This window comes from Orcinus orca, chromosome 7 (assembly GCF_937001465.1).
Source record: "Orcinus orca chromosome 7, mOrcOrc1.1, whole genome shotgun sequence".
NCBI lineage: Eukaryota > Metazoa > Chordata > Mammalia > Artiodactyla > Delphinidae > Orcinus > Orcinus orca.
In genome coordinates this window covers 78,521,926-78,537,647 of record NC_064565.1, presented here as the reverse complement: position 1 = coordinate 78,537,647, position 15,722 = coordinate 78,521,926, and the positions used below count along the sequence as shown (strand labels likewise).

At 40.4% G+C, this 15,722-nt stretch overlaps 1 protein-coding gene across 1 annotated transcript in view; it reads left to right on the top strand.

Moving 5' to 3' along the window:
* The first annotated feature begins 1,667 nt into the window (after positions 1-1,667).
* Positions 1,668-15,722, top strand: part of TMEFF2 (transmembrane protein with EGF like and two follistatin like domains 2) — a 246,881-nt gene continuing 232,826 nt past the window's right edge. Inside the window, exons 1-3 of the mRNA XM_004276950.4 lie at positions 1,668-3,027; positions 5,395-5,504; positions 13,078-13,207. Of these exons, the coding sequence (XP_004276998.1) occupies positions 2,856-3,027; positions 5,395-5,504; positions 13,078-13,207 (412 nt within the window). The 5' untranslated portion in view covers positions 1,668-2,855. The remainder of the gene's footprint in view (positions 3,028-5,394; positions 5,505-13,077; positions 13,208-15,722) is intronic.

Here is a 15,722-nt window from a genome sequence, read left to right as displayed (position 1 = left end):
AGAGGTTCCGTAAAATTCTACTGCTATAGCCAAGCACTGATACCCTAGCAGGTCCTGTTTCATTATCATAATTCCTGCATAAACACTTTTAAGGACTTTGCCTTCAGTTTCAAGCATGACTTATTTTCATAAGCCTAATTAGTTACCACACCAGCCTTGCTATGGAAAATGACATGTCCTCACTTTGAACTGGGGAGTTGTTAAATCTTGATCTACATTAGGCGTGTATTTATGTTGCCCTCTCTGCTGAAAGAGTGCAGCGAAAAGACATCTCTGATTCCTTGTTTTTGCCGTATCGGCTGTCAGCTCTATCTAATGGGCATTCCGTTTCCTTGAAGAATTTAGCTGCACTGTCTAGAAGCCGATTTTCTGATGCCTCCAACGTCTGGTCAAATTGATCTGTTTTAATGGAGTCTTCGTCGGTGAGGAGCGCGATGCCACCGACTAGAATGCTGGGATCTGCTGCTTAATTGCCAGGAGCTAGAGACACAGAGATTCAGAAATCTTTGGAGGTGGGCGGGGGGATGGGGGGGAACCTCCGGGCGGAGGCGGAGATATAAGATAAAGAGATGGGTTTCACACAGGAAAAAAAAAAAAAAGATTTCTTTGAGGCACTGAGGTGCTGCACGATCACATCTCTCAAAGGAGAAGTTAAAAAGCAAGGAAGTGGGAGCAGTTTGGAGGTTAAAGTACTTAAAAAGATAGCTTGGGTATAGTTTGTGTTTCTGGTGGAGGCTGCAAAGGATAGATAGTCCCTGTTTTCAAAGGGTATTGGTTCCTCTGTTAAGTGATTGGGAATGGACGCTAATTGCCTGTGAGATGCTATCACGCAATGTTCTTCTAATTTCAAGGGACACAGGAGAGGGAGAAAGGCAAGATTTGAAAAGAAAAATAAGGAGGAGATGAGGGCTCTTGAAATAAAGGAAAGAAAGAAAAACAGAAAGAAGAAAGAGGAAGGAAGGGAGGGAGGGAGGGAGGAAGGGAGAGAGGGAGGGAGGGAGGGAGGGAAAGGAAGGAGGGGAGGAAGGGAGAGAGGGGGGATAGAGAAAGGAGGGTACGGGAAGAGAAGGAAAAAAAAAATCCTGAATCACAGAACAATCACACAGCATAGAAGACACTGAATAATCACATAGAAAACTCATCCAAAACACTGTGCAACAACGACCCGGGTCACGAGAGAAAGATGTTCCTCTCCATCCGTGTCCCGGGAAGCTCTGGGTCCCGTTCGTTACTAGAGACTAAAATACCATAAGGCTAAAGAGTGTTGTCTAACTGCGTGAAGAATGCAGCAGACGGAAAGCGGGTCCTATTACGCCGTTTGCCAGCCGCTGGCTGGGGCCAAAGAAGAAAAGGCGCAGAACAAGAGACTTGCCGAGTGAGACCTTCTTGCCTCGCCCACGTCTCTGGCGATCCGGCAGAGACCCGCGTAAAGCTCCCAGGGCCACAACCCGCGCCGCCAAAGAGAGCCGCTCTTCTCAGACGCCGCTTCTCGGCGGATGCGCCCGGCAACCCGCCGAGGCTGATGCAGAGCAGCCTTCCTGCCACTCTCTGACCACCTGTCCAGACCACATCTGACCTTCGAAACACATTCGCCCGCACCTCCCAGGCAGCCAGCCGCACAAATAGGCTCCCGGCTGGAGACGAATGTTTGGTGGGGAGAGGGCTTCAAACCTCCCACTCCTCGGTCTGATTCTGGGTTGTGAGGGGCCAGGGAGGGGAGGGGAGAGAGAGAGAGAGAGCGGAGAGAGAGCCTGGCTGGCTGGTTGAGCCCGCTCGTTGAGCAGCCTGAGGTTCGCAGGCTCCTGTGGGAACTGCTGCTTCTTCCAGGCCAGCCAGAGCTGTACTCACACCACCGCCTCTCACCCTCTCCTGCTTCCTGCTGCTCCCTAGAGAAACGTCCGTGGGCTCTCCGCGGCGATATTCCCAGCTGCATGCCGTTAGAGCCAGGCGGCGCGCTCCCGCACGCTAGAGCGCCGGGCGCCAGCAGGACGCCCTCTCCTCTGTGCCCTCTTTCCCCTCTCCTCCCTGCTGCGACCGCTCCTCAGCCACCTCCACCCTCACCAGCTCCAGCTCAGAGAGACGCCACCCAGCCGCGGTGGGCGCTCGCCGCCCGGGGTCACGCACGGAAGAGGGGCGCGAGATCTGACCCAGCGCTCGGTAGGGGGCGGCCTGCGGCGGAGAGTGAAAGGGCAGGTGGTATTTAAAGGTGTGGGAGTCGCCCGCTCTGAAGCCCGCGATTCTCACTTGAGCCATCCCCGCCTAGCCCCACTCGGGCCAGCGCCTGGTGAGCTAGCCCATCTGTGGCGTCGGCCGTCGTCTCCTCCTAGCACCTCCTCGCCGACCCCTCCCTCCGGGACCTGCATCCCGCTCCGCCAATCAACGCCCGACTGCTTCTTCCCACGTGATCCCGGGCGGGCTAAGGACCTGCTGCTTCCCAAACGCCAGAGGGATGCGGGCGGCAGAACGTGAGAGGCGGCTGCTAGGCTGCTGGGCGCTTTGACTCTCCCTCCACCCAGCCCCCTTGGGCTCCTCTCCTCTTCCCTCTGGACTCCGGTCTCCTCCTGCTGCCCCGGCTTGCCAGAGCCCTCTGCTTATGGCAGCAGCTTACCTCGTCTCCGGTGCGGCTTTTCGGTGCGCGACCCTCTCGCTCCCGGGGCTGAGCCGGGTCACTGGATGTTGCTGAAACTCTGGAGATCATGCGCGGGTTTGGCTGCTGCTTCCCCGTCAGGTGCCACTGCCGCCGCCGCCGCCTCTGCTGCCGCTGTCCGCGGGATGCTCAGTAGCCCGCTGCCTGACCCCCGCGATCTTGTGTTCTTCGGAAGCCGTTTGCTGCTGCAGAGTTGCGCGAACTAGTCATGGTGCTGTGGGAGTCCCCGCGGCAGTGCAGCAGCTGGACACTTTGCGAGGGCTTTTGCTGGCTGCTGCTGCTGCCTGTAATGCTACTTATCGTAGCCCGCCCGGTGAAGCTCGCAGCTTTCCCTACCTCCTTAAGTGACTGCCAAACGCCCACCGGCTGGAACTGCTCTGGTAAGTCCAGAACCCCAGCCCCCGACCCCTTAACCCCTCAGAGGAAACGCGCGTTTCCAGTACAGACCAACCTCCCCAAGTGCGTCTCCCCAAGCCCCTCGACTCCAACCGCTCCAAACCCTTGAGACCACCGACCTCCACCCAGAGGAGCACAGAGAACTGTTCCAGGCCGCTAAGGAAGGGGGCGGGGGTCCTGGGGAGGACAGAAAGTGCAGGTGTAGGAACCTTTGCATCCTTGCACTTAAACTGGAGCTGCGGAGATTTTAAGAAATATTAAACGGGATGGTTTTGTGGATTCACTGAAAAGAGCACCAATCCTTGGGCAAACATTAAAACAGAACCTTTTCTGTCACTAAAGAAAAAAGTCTAGCAAAAAAGAGAGAAATAAGTTTATGAGAAAGAACGAGCGAGAAAGCAATAAATCAAATGGTGACTGCAGGGGAAACACTGATTACTGGCAAAAGTGCCATGAGGGTGCACTTGTCTGGCATTCAAGACCAGGTCACAGAAATTCTAAAGGAGCTTGTGTTTCAAGAGATTCAGTTACTCTCTCTCTGACTCTCTCTCTCTCTGTCTCTGCGTGTCTCTCTCTCTGTCTCTCTCCACACACACACACAAACATGCATACACATCCTCCTTCTCTAGCTGGCTGCAAAAGACGTTTTTGCATCCCCGAATTGCATCTCTCTTGCCTCCCTCCCCAAGCTCCTAGATGGTCGAAGGAAGTTGAGACAAGAACCATTCGCCCGTCTACCAGGCCGGACTGTGCATGACCAAGGCCGGGCAGGCTCACGCGTAGGCGGGCGGAGGGCAAAACTGACCCCACTGGGCGCTGACTCCTCCATTTTTGGGCAGGCTTCCTTGGAGTGCGTCAGGCGCTCTTCTTGCTTGCTCGGGTCCCTTCCGAGTCTGAACGCGAGAGCTTGGCAAGCTTTGCTGTGCTGAAGCCTCCTAATTAAATAGGGCCCGAGGATGGGAGTTGCTGCACTGTCCGAGTAGCTTCGCATTTCAGTATGACAGCCCATAGTCTACCGGCGGGATTGTGGTGTGATTTCACTGGCATTTTAAACTGCATTAACATGCCTGGGTATTGTCCCCAAGGTCTGGTCTGTTCTAGTTTTAGCAAGTGTGTATGTAATTTTTCATCTTCTGTATATATAATTCCACGGAAGTTGAATCTAGCTCTGAATAAAGTGGCTTTCGGGGATGTGTGTGAGCTGAAGTGTATGTAACTTTGGAGAAGAGGGAATGACCAACTGTAACTTATAGGATAAAAGAATATGTCGTCCTGGGTAGTTACTGATGTAAATTCCACAAGGAAAATTATTATACATTATTGTAGTTTGCACTTTTTAAAGACAAGTTGAGATTTGCAACCTTGTTAGATTTGGGTCAATATATTGCCCTTTCTAAATTGCAATTTCTAAATTTGGCATTTTTATAAAACTCAGCATGTTTTCTTTAACTTATTCGTGGCTCATGCATGCATATATGTTATTTTGGATAGACTAAGTTCCACTTTGCAGGTACCTAATCACTTTTTTAGGTGCTTTATCATAGGAATATTAAGTAACCTGCAAAATCAATTGTTTGGAATGTTGATAGCTTTGTAGCCAAACATGACTAGTTTGTTTCATCCCTAACTATGGTACTGTTTTAGGAACTAACTAACTTAAATATGAAATTGGGGTTGACAATCAAGAAATTCATTATTACCAGATATCTTATATGCAGAAACTAAAGAAAATAAACTGGTTTTCCAGGCAGATTGTCAAGAACCTGGCACCCCTTTTTACCCCTGTTAACTTGGAGGTGATCAATCTTCATTTGAGCCAGACAGACCATCAGAGAAAACACTGTGCCTGTTTATCTTTATTATTGGGGCTTTGTTTCCTCTTTGTCTGGAAAAATTCCAAATAAGGGGTTGTTGCAGACCTTAAAGCAAAAGAATGATTAAAGATAAAGAAATGGTAAAAGGCATTCTGAGACCATCACCAGCTCTTTTCTAAACTGTGAAGTTTGGGGGTCATAAACTATAGTCTACTTAATGAGAAAATAATAAAGAAGCTAAGAAGCAAGTGTTAAATGTTCATCCACCACTGCCAGTATTAACCCAAGCTAAAATAAAAGAGCATTATCAAAAAAGCATATTAAAAGACAACTGACTAGAAAAGAATAGTGAAAAAAAGAAACTAACATTAATCACTTAACTAGAATTTTTTTAGGTTGTCAGTAAAGAATGACCTTGCAGTACAGCTGTGGTTGTTGGAATTAAAATTTAGGGCAGTTCTTTTAAAGCTTCAAGGTATTTCTTTTTTTTTCAAGTCTATAACATTTAATGACTGGCGTGTTCTCTTTAAATTTGAGGTTATGATGACAGAGAAAATGATCTCTTCCTCTGTGACACCAACACCTGTAAATTTGATGGAGAATGTTTAAGAATTGGAGACACTGTGACATGCGTCTGTCAGTTCAAGGTAAGAAGTCTGGTATTTGCATCTTCTAATTCATTAATGAGACGACAAAGCAGAGATCTTCTTTTACAGCCCATCACTTGGCAATTTATAGCTATGCAAGCTAAGAGGAAAGCTGGCACCAAACAAAAGTACTGGCAAGAGAGCCAACTGATGTCAAAAAGGCACAGCTTTTTGGAGAAATGTATGTGCCACAGTTATAAATGCCACTGGAGGTAGAAAGCTTCAGGTTGTTCTTTTGGTGTGTCAAAGGAAAATTATGTTTCTGTGCCCCTTCTAACATGCATGCTATAAGTCAACTACTGGGGATAATAGTCAAAATCATTGCTGGATTAGAAGTGTGGATTTATACTTTTGTTTTTTTTTGATTGGGGCTATCTTCTTTCGGTCATATTTCTCTGTTTTAATGGTCTTGGATTTTATTATCCTGGCAATCTGGTTAAGTTTTTAAATGAACTCCTTATCAATGTGACTTTAAAACTACTATGCTAGTTTGGAAATCACAGCACTTATTAATATTTGTCAACTTTTCATGGATACCACATTCAGTTACAACTGAATCTCCCAGGAATCCAAAAGAGTGCAAATAGACAAAAGTTATTTCATAAACATGAGGAAGATGTTCTTTTGTCTCATGTTAAAAAAATAAATAAAAATTAAAAGAGAGAGCGATTGCAGTTGTGGTATTATCAAAACTAGGTTATTAGTATTTATTAAAGATAGAACTCTGTCATTATTATAGTCATCATCTAACAAATGCTTTCTACCATGTGAAGTATAAGCCTTTTCTTCTCTCAATATGTTTTTATAATTCAAGTATTAGAGATGCTGTACTGATATCTTACGTTCCCCTTTGAGCGTTGTTGAATTACTTTTTAAAATACACATCAAATCTAACAAATTGTTCAACTAGAAAATATTCCCATTAATGAAAGTATATACCGGGGATAAGGGAAAATTTTTCCAAGATTGTAAGCAAAACTTTAAAAAAAAATTAAAAAGGCTATAAAACAAATAAAATATTAGAACTTAAATTCTGGTCTAAAATTTGTTATAGTACAATTGTCTCTCAGTATCCATGGGGGTTGGTTTCAGGACCACTACAAATACCAAAATCCAAGGATGCTCAAGTCCCTTATATAAAATTATGTAGAATTTATATATAACCTATGCATATCCTCCTGTATACTTTGTCATCTCTAGATTACTTACAATACAATGTATATGCAATGTAAACATTGTAAATACAATGTAAATGCTATGTAAGTGGAAAATTCAAGTTTTGCTTTTTGGAATTCTCTGGAATTTTTTTTTCTCGAATATTTTCTATCTGAAGTTGGTTGAATCTGCGGATTTGGAACCCCCAAATTTGGAGGAACAACTGTATGTAATATTTAGAATTGCTGATGAAATTTAAATATTTTAGGTTAAGTTCAACCTCCCAGTGAGAAAAAGAAGGGAATTCACATTTAAATATGGTTTTGAATGGCTTATAGTTAAGCTAGAAACTTCTTGGACATTTTTTTCTTCCTAAGAAAAGTAATAAACAGCTGATATTTGTAAAGTGCACCACCACCTGGTGGGTAAGTATTGCTGTGCCCAGGTTACAGTCATTAGACCATATGATAGTGTTGGAAATATTAATGCATATTTAATATTCATGCAACACCAATTTCTAAGGTCTCTAGCCATACTGAACAACGTAATTATGTTCTTTCAGTGAACTACTTGAGAGAGATGGAACATAAGAACTCTGCAAGTCATACTTCATACAAACATTAACTAAGGGGAAAATATAGTTGGATAAATCATTAGTTAAAGGCCCACAGGATTTTGTGGAGTTTTCCCTTTTCAGTTTGTAATTCCCAGAAATTTTTCTTATTTTCATAACCATGGGTAGACATAAGAAGTGAACTCATATACAGTGTAAAATGAACCAAGAAGAATGTTCCTCAAATGGAAAGCCATAATTATAACAAGATTCACCAAGAGAAAAAAAAAATGAGGAGTTCACAAAATTCTAAATGGATGCATGCTACTAAAAGAAAATTTATAATTTTCTTATTAAAGAAATTGTGTTCAGTTTTCAGGTTGCACAGAGGATTTTGGTATAACTTTTATCAACAAAGATATTTATGTTTTTTACACATTCGGTCAGCCAGTTACATTTGTCATTAATTTAAATAATCGTTGAGTGGTATAGATTGCAGGGGGCGGGGGGAGTGAATGCAAGTTTGAATAAGAAACTAAAATGTAAATTTCCTTTTCCTAATGCCTGTTGCATTTTAAATTTACTACTAGATTACTGCTGCTATTAGTTTGTGTGTTGCAAAGTTGTCAGGAGAAAATAAACATTTCCCTAGTGGAAAATTTAGACTCTGTACATACCAGGAATAGAGAGTGGCAGAATTAAGTTCAAGATCACAAATTGTGAAAGAATAATAGGTATTTTAAGCTAAGAGTATCTTGACTCAGTACTTTCCAATACTTTCAAATGTATTTGAGAATTTTTTGTTTCCCAGTCTGATGAAAAGGCAGATGTCCTGAAAAATCTATTTTTCTATATACTGTTCTAAACTAGCTTAGGTCATCTACTCTGTTTCTCCTGCTTTCAGAAACAGGTCCAGATTCTTCTATTCAAAATGGGTGCCAAATGTGGTCTTTCTGGCTGAGAGATAAATTTCAAAGAGAAGTGGGTATATGAGTGTATAATCTATGTTTTGCAGTTTGGATTATAATTGGAGCACTAAGGTGAACAAATATTTATCTTCACTTCTCTTAGATGATTTATGATAAGCATATTCTACCCTTCAAACATGTTATCTCATTTGTTTCTCACAATTGAGTGAGATAATTATTTTCTCCTCCTTTTACAGATAAGGAAATTAAGACCCATAAATATAAATAACTTACCATTAAGTGGTGATCCTAAAGCCAGAACCTAGGTCCTTTGACACCAATCTAATTTTTTCTAGGACATTATACATGCAAATAAAAACATTATAACAACAACAAAAGTACCAGTTTATTGTAGACAACTCGATATCAAAAGTAGTACAACTAATTCTTGGATGATGATATAAGTTCCAGAAATGGCCTGCAACTTCATGCATCCTACCTTCCTCTCTATATACCAAATGATATCCTGGTCATTCTGGTAAATCAGCTGTGGTTTGAAAATTTAGAGACAGTGGATGGATGAATGGATGGATGGATGGATGGACGGATGGATGAATGGATGGGTGGATGAATAAAAGAAGGAAGGGGGACGAAAAGAAGACACATATGCAGCTATTAATAGCACTGGTCATATCAATTAGTATGTAATGATCAATGATCACTTTATAATTTAAAAATATGATGAAGCCTTATGTTTTTTAGGTATCATTTAATTCAAATGTGAAATGTTTTCATTTAATAAGCCACACTTTAGATCTGCAATTGTTCCAGTAACTAGGACTGTATAACAAATTGCCCAGAACTTAGTGGCTCAAAACAGTGAACATTTATTTTGCTCATGAATCTGCAGTTGGACAGGGCTTAATGGAAGCAGCTCATCTCTGCTCCCCTTGGTGTTAGCTGAGCCGGGGAGGGAACTCAAAGGCTTGTTTCTGTACTCTTCTCAGGACTCTCACTCATATACTGGACTGTCAGCTGGGGACCTTGGTCCTTCTCCATGTGGATCTCTCCATTTGGACTAGTTGGGGCTTCCTCATAGCACAGTGGCTGGGTTTCAATGGCAAGCATCCAGAGAGTGAGAAAGAGCCAGGTAGAGGCTGTATCCTTTAACGACCTAGCCTCAGAAGTCACACAGAGTCACTTTCACCATAGTCACAGGCCTGCCCACTCACTTAAAATCATAAAAAAATTTCCATATGAAAAATTGTAGTCACAGAGAAGTAAAAGTTACCTATGGAATGATCAAAGCATTGGAACATATGTGGGTTTTTTATCGCTTTCTTTTTTGGAAGAGAAACATGCCATATCCTAAGCCATTATTCCTAAGCCTTTGACAACCGGGAATATAACAGAATTCACTTAACATCTGTGGAGCGCCTTCTATATGCCAGACTCTATGGAAGGTGCTGACAATATATAAAATGTAAGTTATACATAGCTTCTAGTTGCTGAAATCTCAGTTAAAAGAAATTCTTATTAACCAAACAAGCAATACATCGTATGAAAAATTTCTCACATAAATTTTTTGTTCATTTGTAGCAAAACAAATTCCATATATTCATTGAATCCACGGGTGTGACGTGTTGCTGCTTTCTTAAGCAATGTGGACATTTTGGAACAAAATCATTCACTGAAAAAACACATATTTGGAAAATAAACTTAAGATATTTAAAACATCTGAAGGAAGCAGAATCACTTTTCCCCTGAGAGGAAGTTTGGACAACACATACATTTATGAGCTTAACCATCTGGCCCTGAGTCTTGTTTTTTCTTTACCAGCCAACTATGTGGCCTTTAGCAAGTCACCTAACATCTGAATCTGTCCCTTCCTCTGAAACTGAGCAGTATTCATAATTACCACTGAAAATTATTTCCAATAATTTGGCATATTTTAATGTAGTAGTTAGCTTACTTTTTTGTACTTAGGGTTAGCCTGTGTTCCTTTATTTTTCTAATTTTAGACATGCATGCTTCAGTGTCGATGTTAGCTGGTAACTCTGCTAGTTAAAATATATATCATGAAAGGCACATAATTTACATTTCTTTTTATAAAAGAGTATTCCAAAGCATTTTGAAACATGACTCTTAATCCTCCCAAATGCCCCAGTTAACCATTTCGAATGGGGGAACTAAGCTATAAGCTTGTTAAACATTTCATTTTTGAGTGATATACACAAGGTCCTACACTAAGGCAGTGAGAGAAATGGGAGAACCTGGGACCAGACTTCCACTCCTGAGCCTTAATGATTTAGAGTGTACTTCCTCCATGTGTTATTCATTTTAATGAGTGCAAGTCATGGTAGTAAGGGCCAAAAGCATCGTGCTGATTATCTACAGTTAAGCTCTTTTCAACTCCATACAAATCTTCCTTTTGGCTTGTGCATAGAACTTGGCAGCTCTGTTTTTAGCACTGTTCACATTTGGCTTACTACATCCTTCAGAAGTGGCATATGAGCGCTTTATCAGTTTATTCGATATTTTAAGATGCATATCAGCATTGTGTACTAGCACTTGACAGAGATAATAAATACTTCCCACCCCTCACTCCTCATCTTCTGACTACATCTGAATAATCTACAGAAGTAGATGAGAAGGATAAATAGAGCAATTCTAGGTATTAGAGAGAAGAAAACATGGGCCCAAGTAATCTACACGCAAAGTATTGTAACCAGGGCTGGAGATGGAGATTAAAAGGTAACCTGGGACAAGAAGCTAGGAACCAAGCATGAGAAGCTAACTAGCCCAGCCGTTCACACTAATTATGACTCTCATCTGCCTACTGAAAAGGTCAGCAAGTCTACCGACTATAATATGTTACCAGCTGGTCACTTCTTTCTTGTCCCTCTTCCATGTCCTCAGATACCATTGTAGTGGTAGTGGGTCCTCATAAATCCTCCCTACATTCTCCTGTCCCTGACACTGAACACAGCCCATTTATCAAGCACCTGTCCATCCACCTGCCTCCCTGGCCATGGTTCTGGCATGAGCACCACCTCTATTTATTTGGTGTCTCTTCAGTATTGCTTATTGGAAAACTCAACTCTTTACTGACATTTTCTTATTGCCTTTTATTTTTCAGTAGTGATAAAGATGTTCAGTTTTATGGTAGGTCAGTTTTTAGGTATATGTATATATTTGGAAAGCTTGTGAAAGACAGCCCTTACACAGGTATCACCTGGTCAGAAGTGAATTGCCTACTGAATTAAAGATCCTCATGAGTGAAAAGTTCCTATCAAAATAGTGTTTTTAAAATATAATAATGTAGATAGACTGAGTCTGGTAGCCGTATAGTGTAACTGTGGAAAGGAATTATTATACAGAACCTTCCAGAATGTCTAGATTATAAATTGTAGAAATAAAGATTTTAAAAATATGGCATATTTAAAATATTTCAATCATTTTAATCATATTTAAATAATTTCTAAATAGATATGATTTAGTATCTAAATTATCTTGTTAGCAATTATGGTGATTATGAGTGTCGTACAATTTGAATTTACTATTAGGAGAATAGTACATAACTATTAGTTAAAAATTATATTTAAGTTTTTCAATAATAGCTGTAGAGTCAGATTCAAAAAACTGTCATTTCAGAGAACACTGTCTTATACCATTTAAAAAATGGTTAGGATGGTTAAGCTATTACAAAAAGGCAATGAACAAGAGCTAAACGGTTGATTGGTAAGGAAGTACAGATATTGTAAGAAAATAAAGAAAATGAATCTCAGGTTTTTATCATCAGATTATAACCATATTGAGAATTTGCTTTTTTGCATAAATCCTTGAGTTGAATTTAACTTTTGATAGAGTTTTAGGTTTATTATCATATATATTAAAACCCTAGCCATCTCACTAAATTATTGGTTTATTTTATATGTGTTATGAATTAGCACATCAAAAATCCAAATATTTTAATAAGAAGTAGAAAACAGAAAAGTGTTTTCACATACATGTATATGTATGATTTGTTTCACTTAGTTTCTGGCATGGGTGAGTATTTATAAATAATTGTCTTGATCATTACATCTGTTATAATTAAACAATGTAGCACATCAGTAGATGATCACATCAGTGGCGTAATTAGCAGGTATAGGACACAGCCAAGTATCTCTAATGCCTTAGAGTGTGATCACATTATCATGAGTACACCCTGTAGGTTGCCTAATTTCCATTGTAAAATGTGTACATTTTTGTAATGAGGTTGTTTAAAAATGAACTTTTTGTTTTATGAAATATAGGTTAAGTCATATTTTTGAATAGTCAATCAAGTTTACATATGGTTCAGTAGTTGTTGATTTTTTTTTCTGTATTCCATGGTCTGTTGTTTCTTTCTACACTGTATCTACATCAATATCCAATGGTCTAAAAATATATGAAAAATTAATAATTCAAATGTCTTATCCAAATATTTAGAAATTTGTAAAGATTCAAATTCAACAGAGGAAAAACATACTAAGGAGTAACTGAATTCTTTGGCATTTCAGCTATATACTTCTGCTCCAAACACAGATAGACACTATTTTTGAATAGCTTGAATACTATAACATGTTCTGATTTTTTTCCACCAAACCATATGGGCCACATATTAGAAAAAAAATTAAATAATATTGATGCATTTGTTGTTATATCTTTTTATTATTGCTTGTCCTATCACTTTGTTGGAATTGCCCGATCAGTTTAGAAGCTCTTTTTCCCCCTATCTGAATCAGATGACTTGACATTGCTTTTGTGTATCTTTGAATGGTGTCCTTACAAGGTCAAAGACTTGCTGGATACAAGGGGGATCACTGAAAATGAAGACAAGTGCTTTCTTTTGTAAATGATGATTTCTGTTCAAGATGTCAGAGGCATGCAGACTCCAGTACTAACCATAGGCTTACATCTGTGTGCTCCCCAGTGCAACAGTGACTATGTGCCTGTGTGTGGCTCCAATGGGGAGAGCTACCAGAATGAGTGTTACCTGCGGCAGGCTGCGTGCAAACAGCAGAGTGAGATACTGGTGGTGTCTGAAGGATCATGTGCCACAGGTATGTATGTGATCCTGAAGACTCCCGAAAACCTTCGGAATGGATTCTGAATCCAAAAACCATGTCTTGCTTTTCACGTTATGGCCTGTTTATCATTAACCAAATAAACAATCCAGACTATATATTATTAGCTAGACAAGCCTCTTATTCTTTCATACAAAGTATGCATTATTCTTATTCTATGTCTTTTTACATTTCAAGTCACTTCTGGAAGAAAGATAAATGTACCATAAGAACATTGGTAGATTTTAATATGTATGTTATTTAATGAAGTACAGCCAGCTGAATAACATAATTAGAAACCTAGATTGACTGCTCAGCTTCCAAACATAAGAAACTTATCTATGCATGAATAAAGTTTGTTTTTTTGTTTGATTGATTGTTTGTTTGTAACAATAGGATCGTCTGGTGGAAGGCAATTTGCAGATTTGGGTTTGGAAGTTAAGATGTGTCTAACCTTAGCAGCCCTACAAAATACTCCTCTTAACAGTGAGCTGATTATATTGAAGAATGTATTGGTGATAGACATGACTTCTAATGACATCTGTCCTTTCTGACACAGTCAGCCTGGGCTCCCACAAAGCTTTTTAGTTATATTGTACCAAGAATGCTCTAAAGAAAGTAAGGAAGAAGAGTGACTTCATAGGCTCTTTGGTTTTTCAGGTTTTCCTTTTGAGTACAATGGTTATTAGAGCTGAATAGCATTACAGGAAGGAAAAAAAAAGAGGAATACAGCTCAACTTTTTAAAGCCATGCTGTAAAATGAAGCTGAGTTTTCAGGTTAGGCTTGAAACACTAAAATCACATATATTAAAGAAACTAGTGTCCCTTGATAGTTGTTCTTAATGGCAAATAAACATCTTCCTGGAAAGTCATAATTTCTGAGGAATTAGATGGTATAAGCATATTCAAGAAAAATAATATTGATATAAGGACTTTCTTCAAAAATGGAAATATAGAATAGTATCAAGAAAGATCTATTTTATTGAAAGTCTCTCTCAGATAACAGGTATTTCTATTCTAGGGAATTATATTTAAAATTATGTGTATGATGGCTGGGGCAGAGTGGTAAATGAGCAAGGGAAAGTCTCATATTCTTTAAAACAGGGGTCCCCAGCCCCTGGGCCACAGACCAGGGGGAGCCAGCGAAGCTTCATCTGCCGCTCCCCGTTGCTCCCCATCGCTTGCATTACCGCCTGAACATCCCCCCCACCCCCATCCGTGGAAAAATTGTCTTCCACAAAACCAGTTCCTGGTGCCGAAAAGGTTGGAGACTTCTGCTTTAAAAGATTATCTTAGGCCTATTGATTGTTAGCAGTTGACAATGTTCCAGGTTGTACTGGTGACTACTGAAGTTTCTAAGAATTAGCAGAAGAGAAAGGTATCATTCCTCATGAACAATGATGTAGGCTTTTTCGTTTGGGTTTTGGTTTTTAAGTAGTCTTTTGTCCTATTTGATTCTTTGCCTCACAATGTGGATGTCCTTCCTGCAAAGGTGATTGGGAGGCAAGTTGGACTGGTGCATCACTTGCTTATTTGCTAGAGCTAACAGATCATTGCCATTCAATCTATGAGTGAGAAGTAATGCATGGAAGTAAGAGCAACATGTGAGGGTTATTAGACCAGGATTGATGTAGGCAAATACTAGAGAGTACTGAGGAATGGATTTGCTTATTCAAGATCATATATCTTGTGTCTGTGTGTCTCTGACAATAGCCAATGAGGAGCAGTGGGCAGTAGTCACAATAAGCAGTCATGAAGTCATAGGTTGGCTAACAATGGTAGCAAAATCTCTCTTTCTTACTTTCCAACCTCCAAGTTCTTGTCAGCACATGCAGTCACATTCTTCTGATTCATTCAGTCTTTCCATTCTAGTCCCTAATGTGTTGGTTGTACTATGAAAATAAACACTTGACTAAGTAGAAAATTTAATCACAACTGAGTAATCCATCCCTAGCTTATTCACAGACTTAGATTTCTGCAGGATTTAATTAGTAAGTTGGTCTTGCTGAATGCATCTTCCATTGACTTGTAAATCTAAAAGTTTTGATCTGGATAATGATGGCGGGACCAAAGTAATTTTGATTAACCAGGTCTGACTGTAAATAAATTGGAGTTCTGACTTTTGTTCTAAAAGAGATTCTTATTCTTTTCTTCATAGATTTTCCTTTTTTTTTTTTTTTTTTTTTTTGCGGTACGCGGGCCTCTCACTGTTGTGGCCTCTCCCGTTGAGGAGCACAGGCTCCAGCCACGCAGGCTCAGTGGCCATGGCTCACGGGCCCAGCCACTCCGCAGCATGTGGGATCTTCCCGGACCAGGGCACGAACCCGTGTCCCCTGCACTGGCAGGAGAACTCTCAACCACTGAGCCACCAGGGAAGCCCTCCTTTTTTTTTTTTTTTTTTAATGCTATTTGACACTGAATGGAGGTGACAAGTTGTGATCTCTAGGAATAAAAGGCAGTAGAAGATAAAACTTTATATTTATTACATTTCATTGAACTTACAAATCATTTT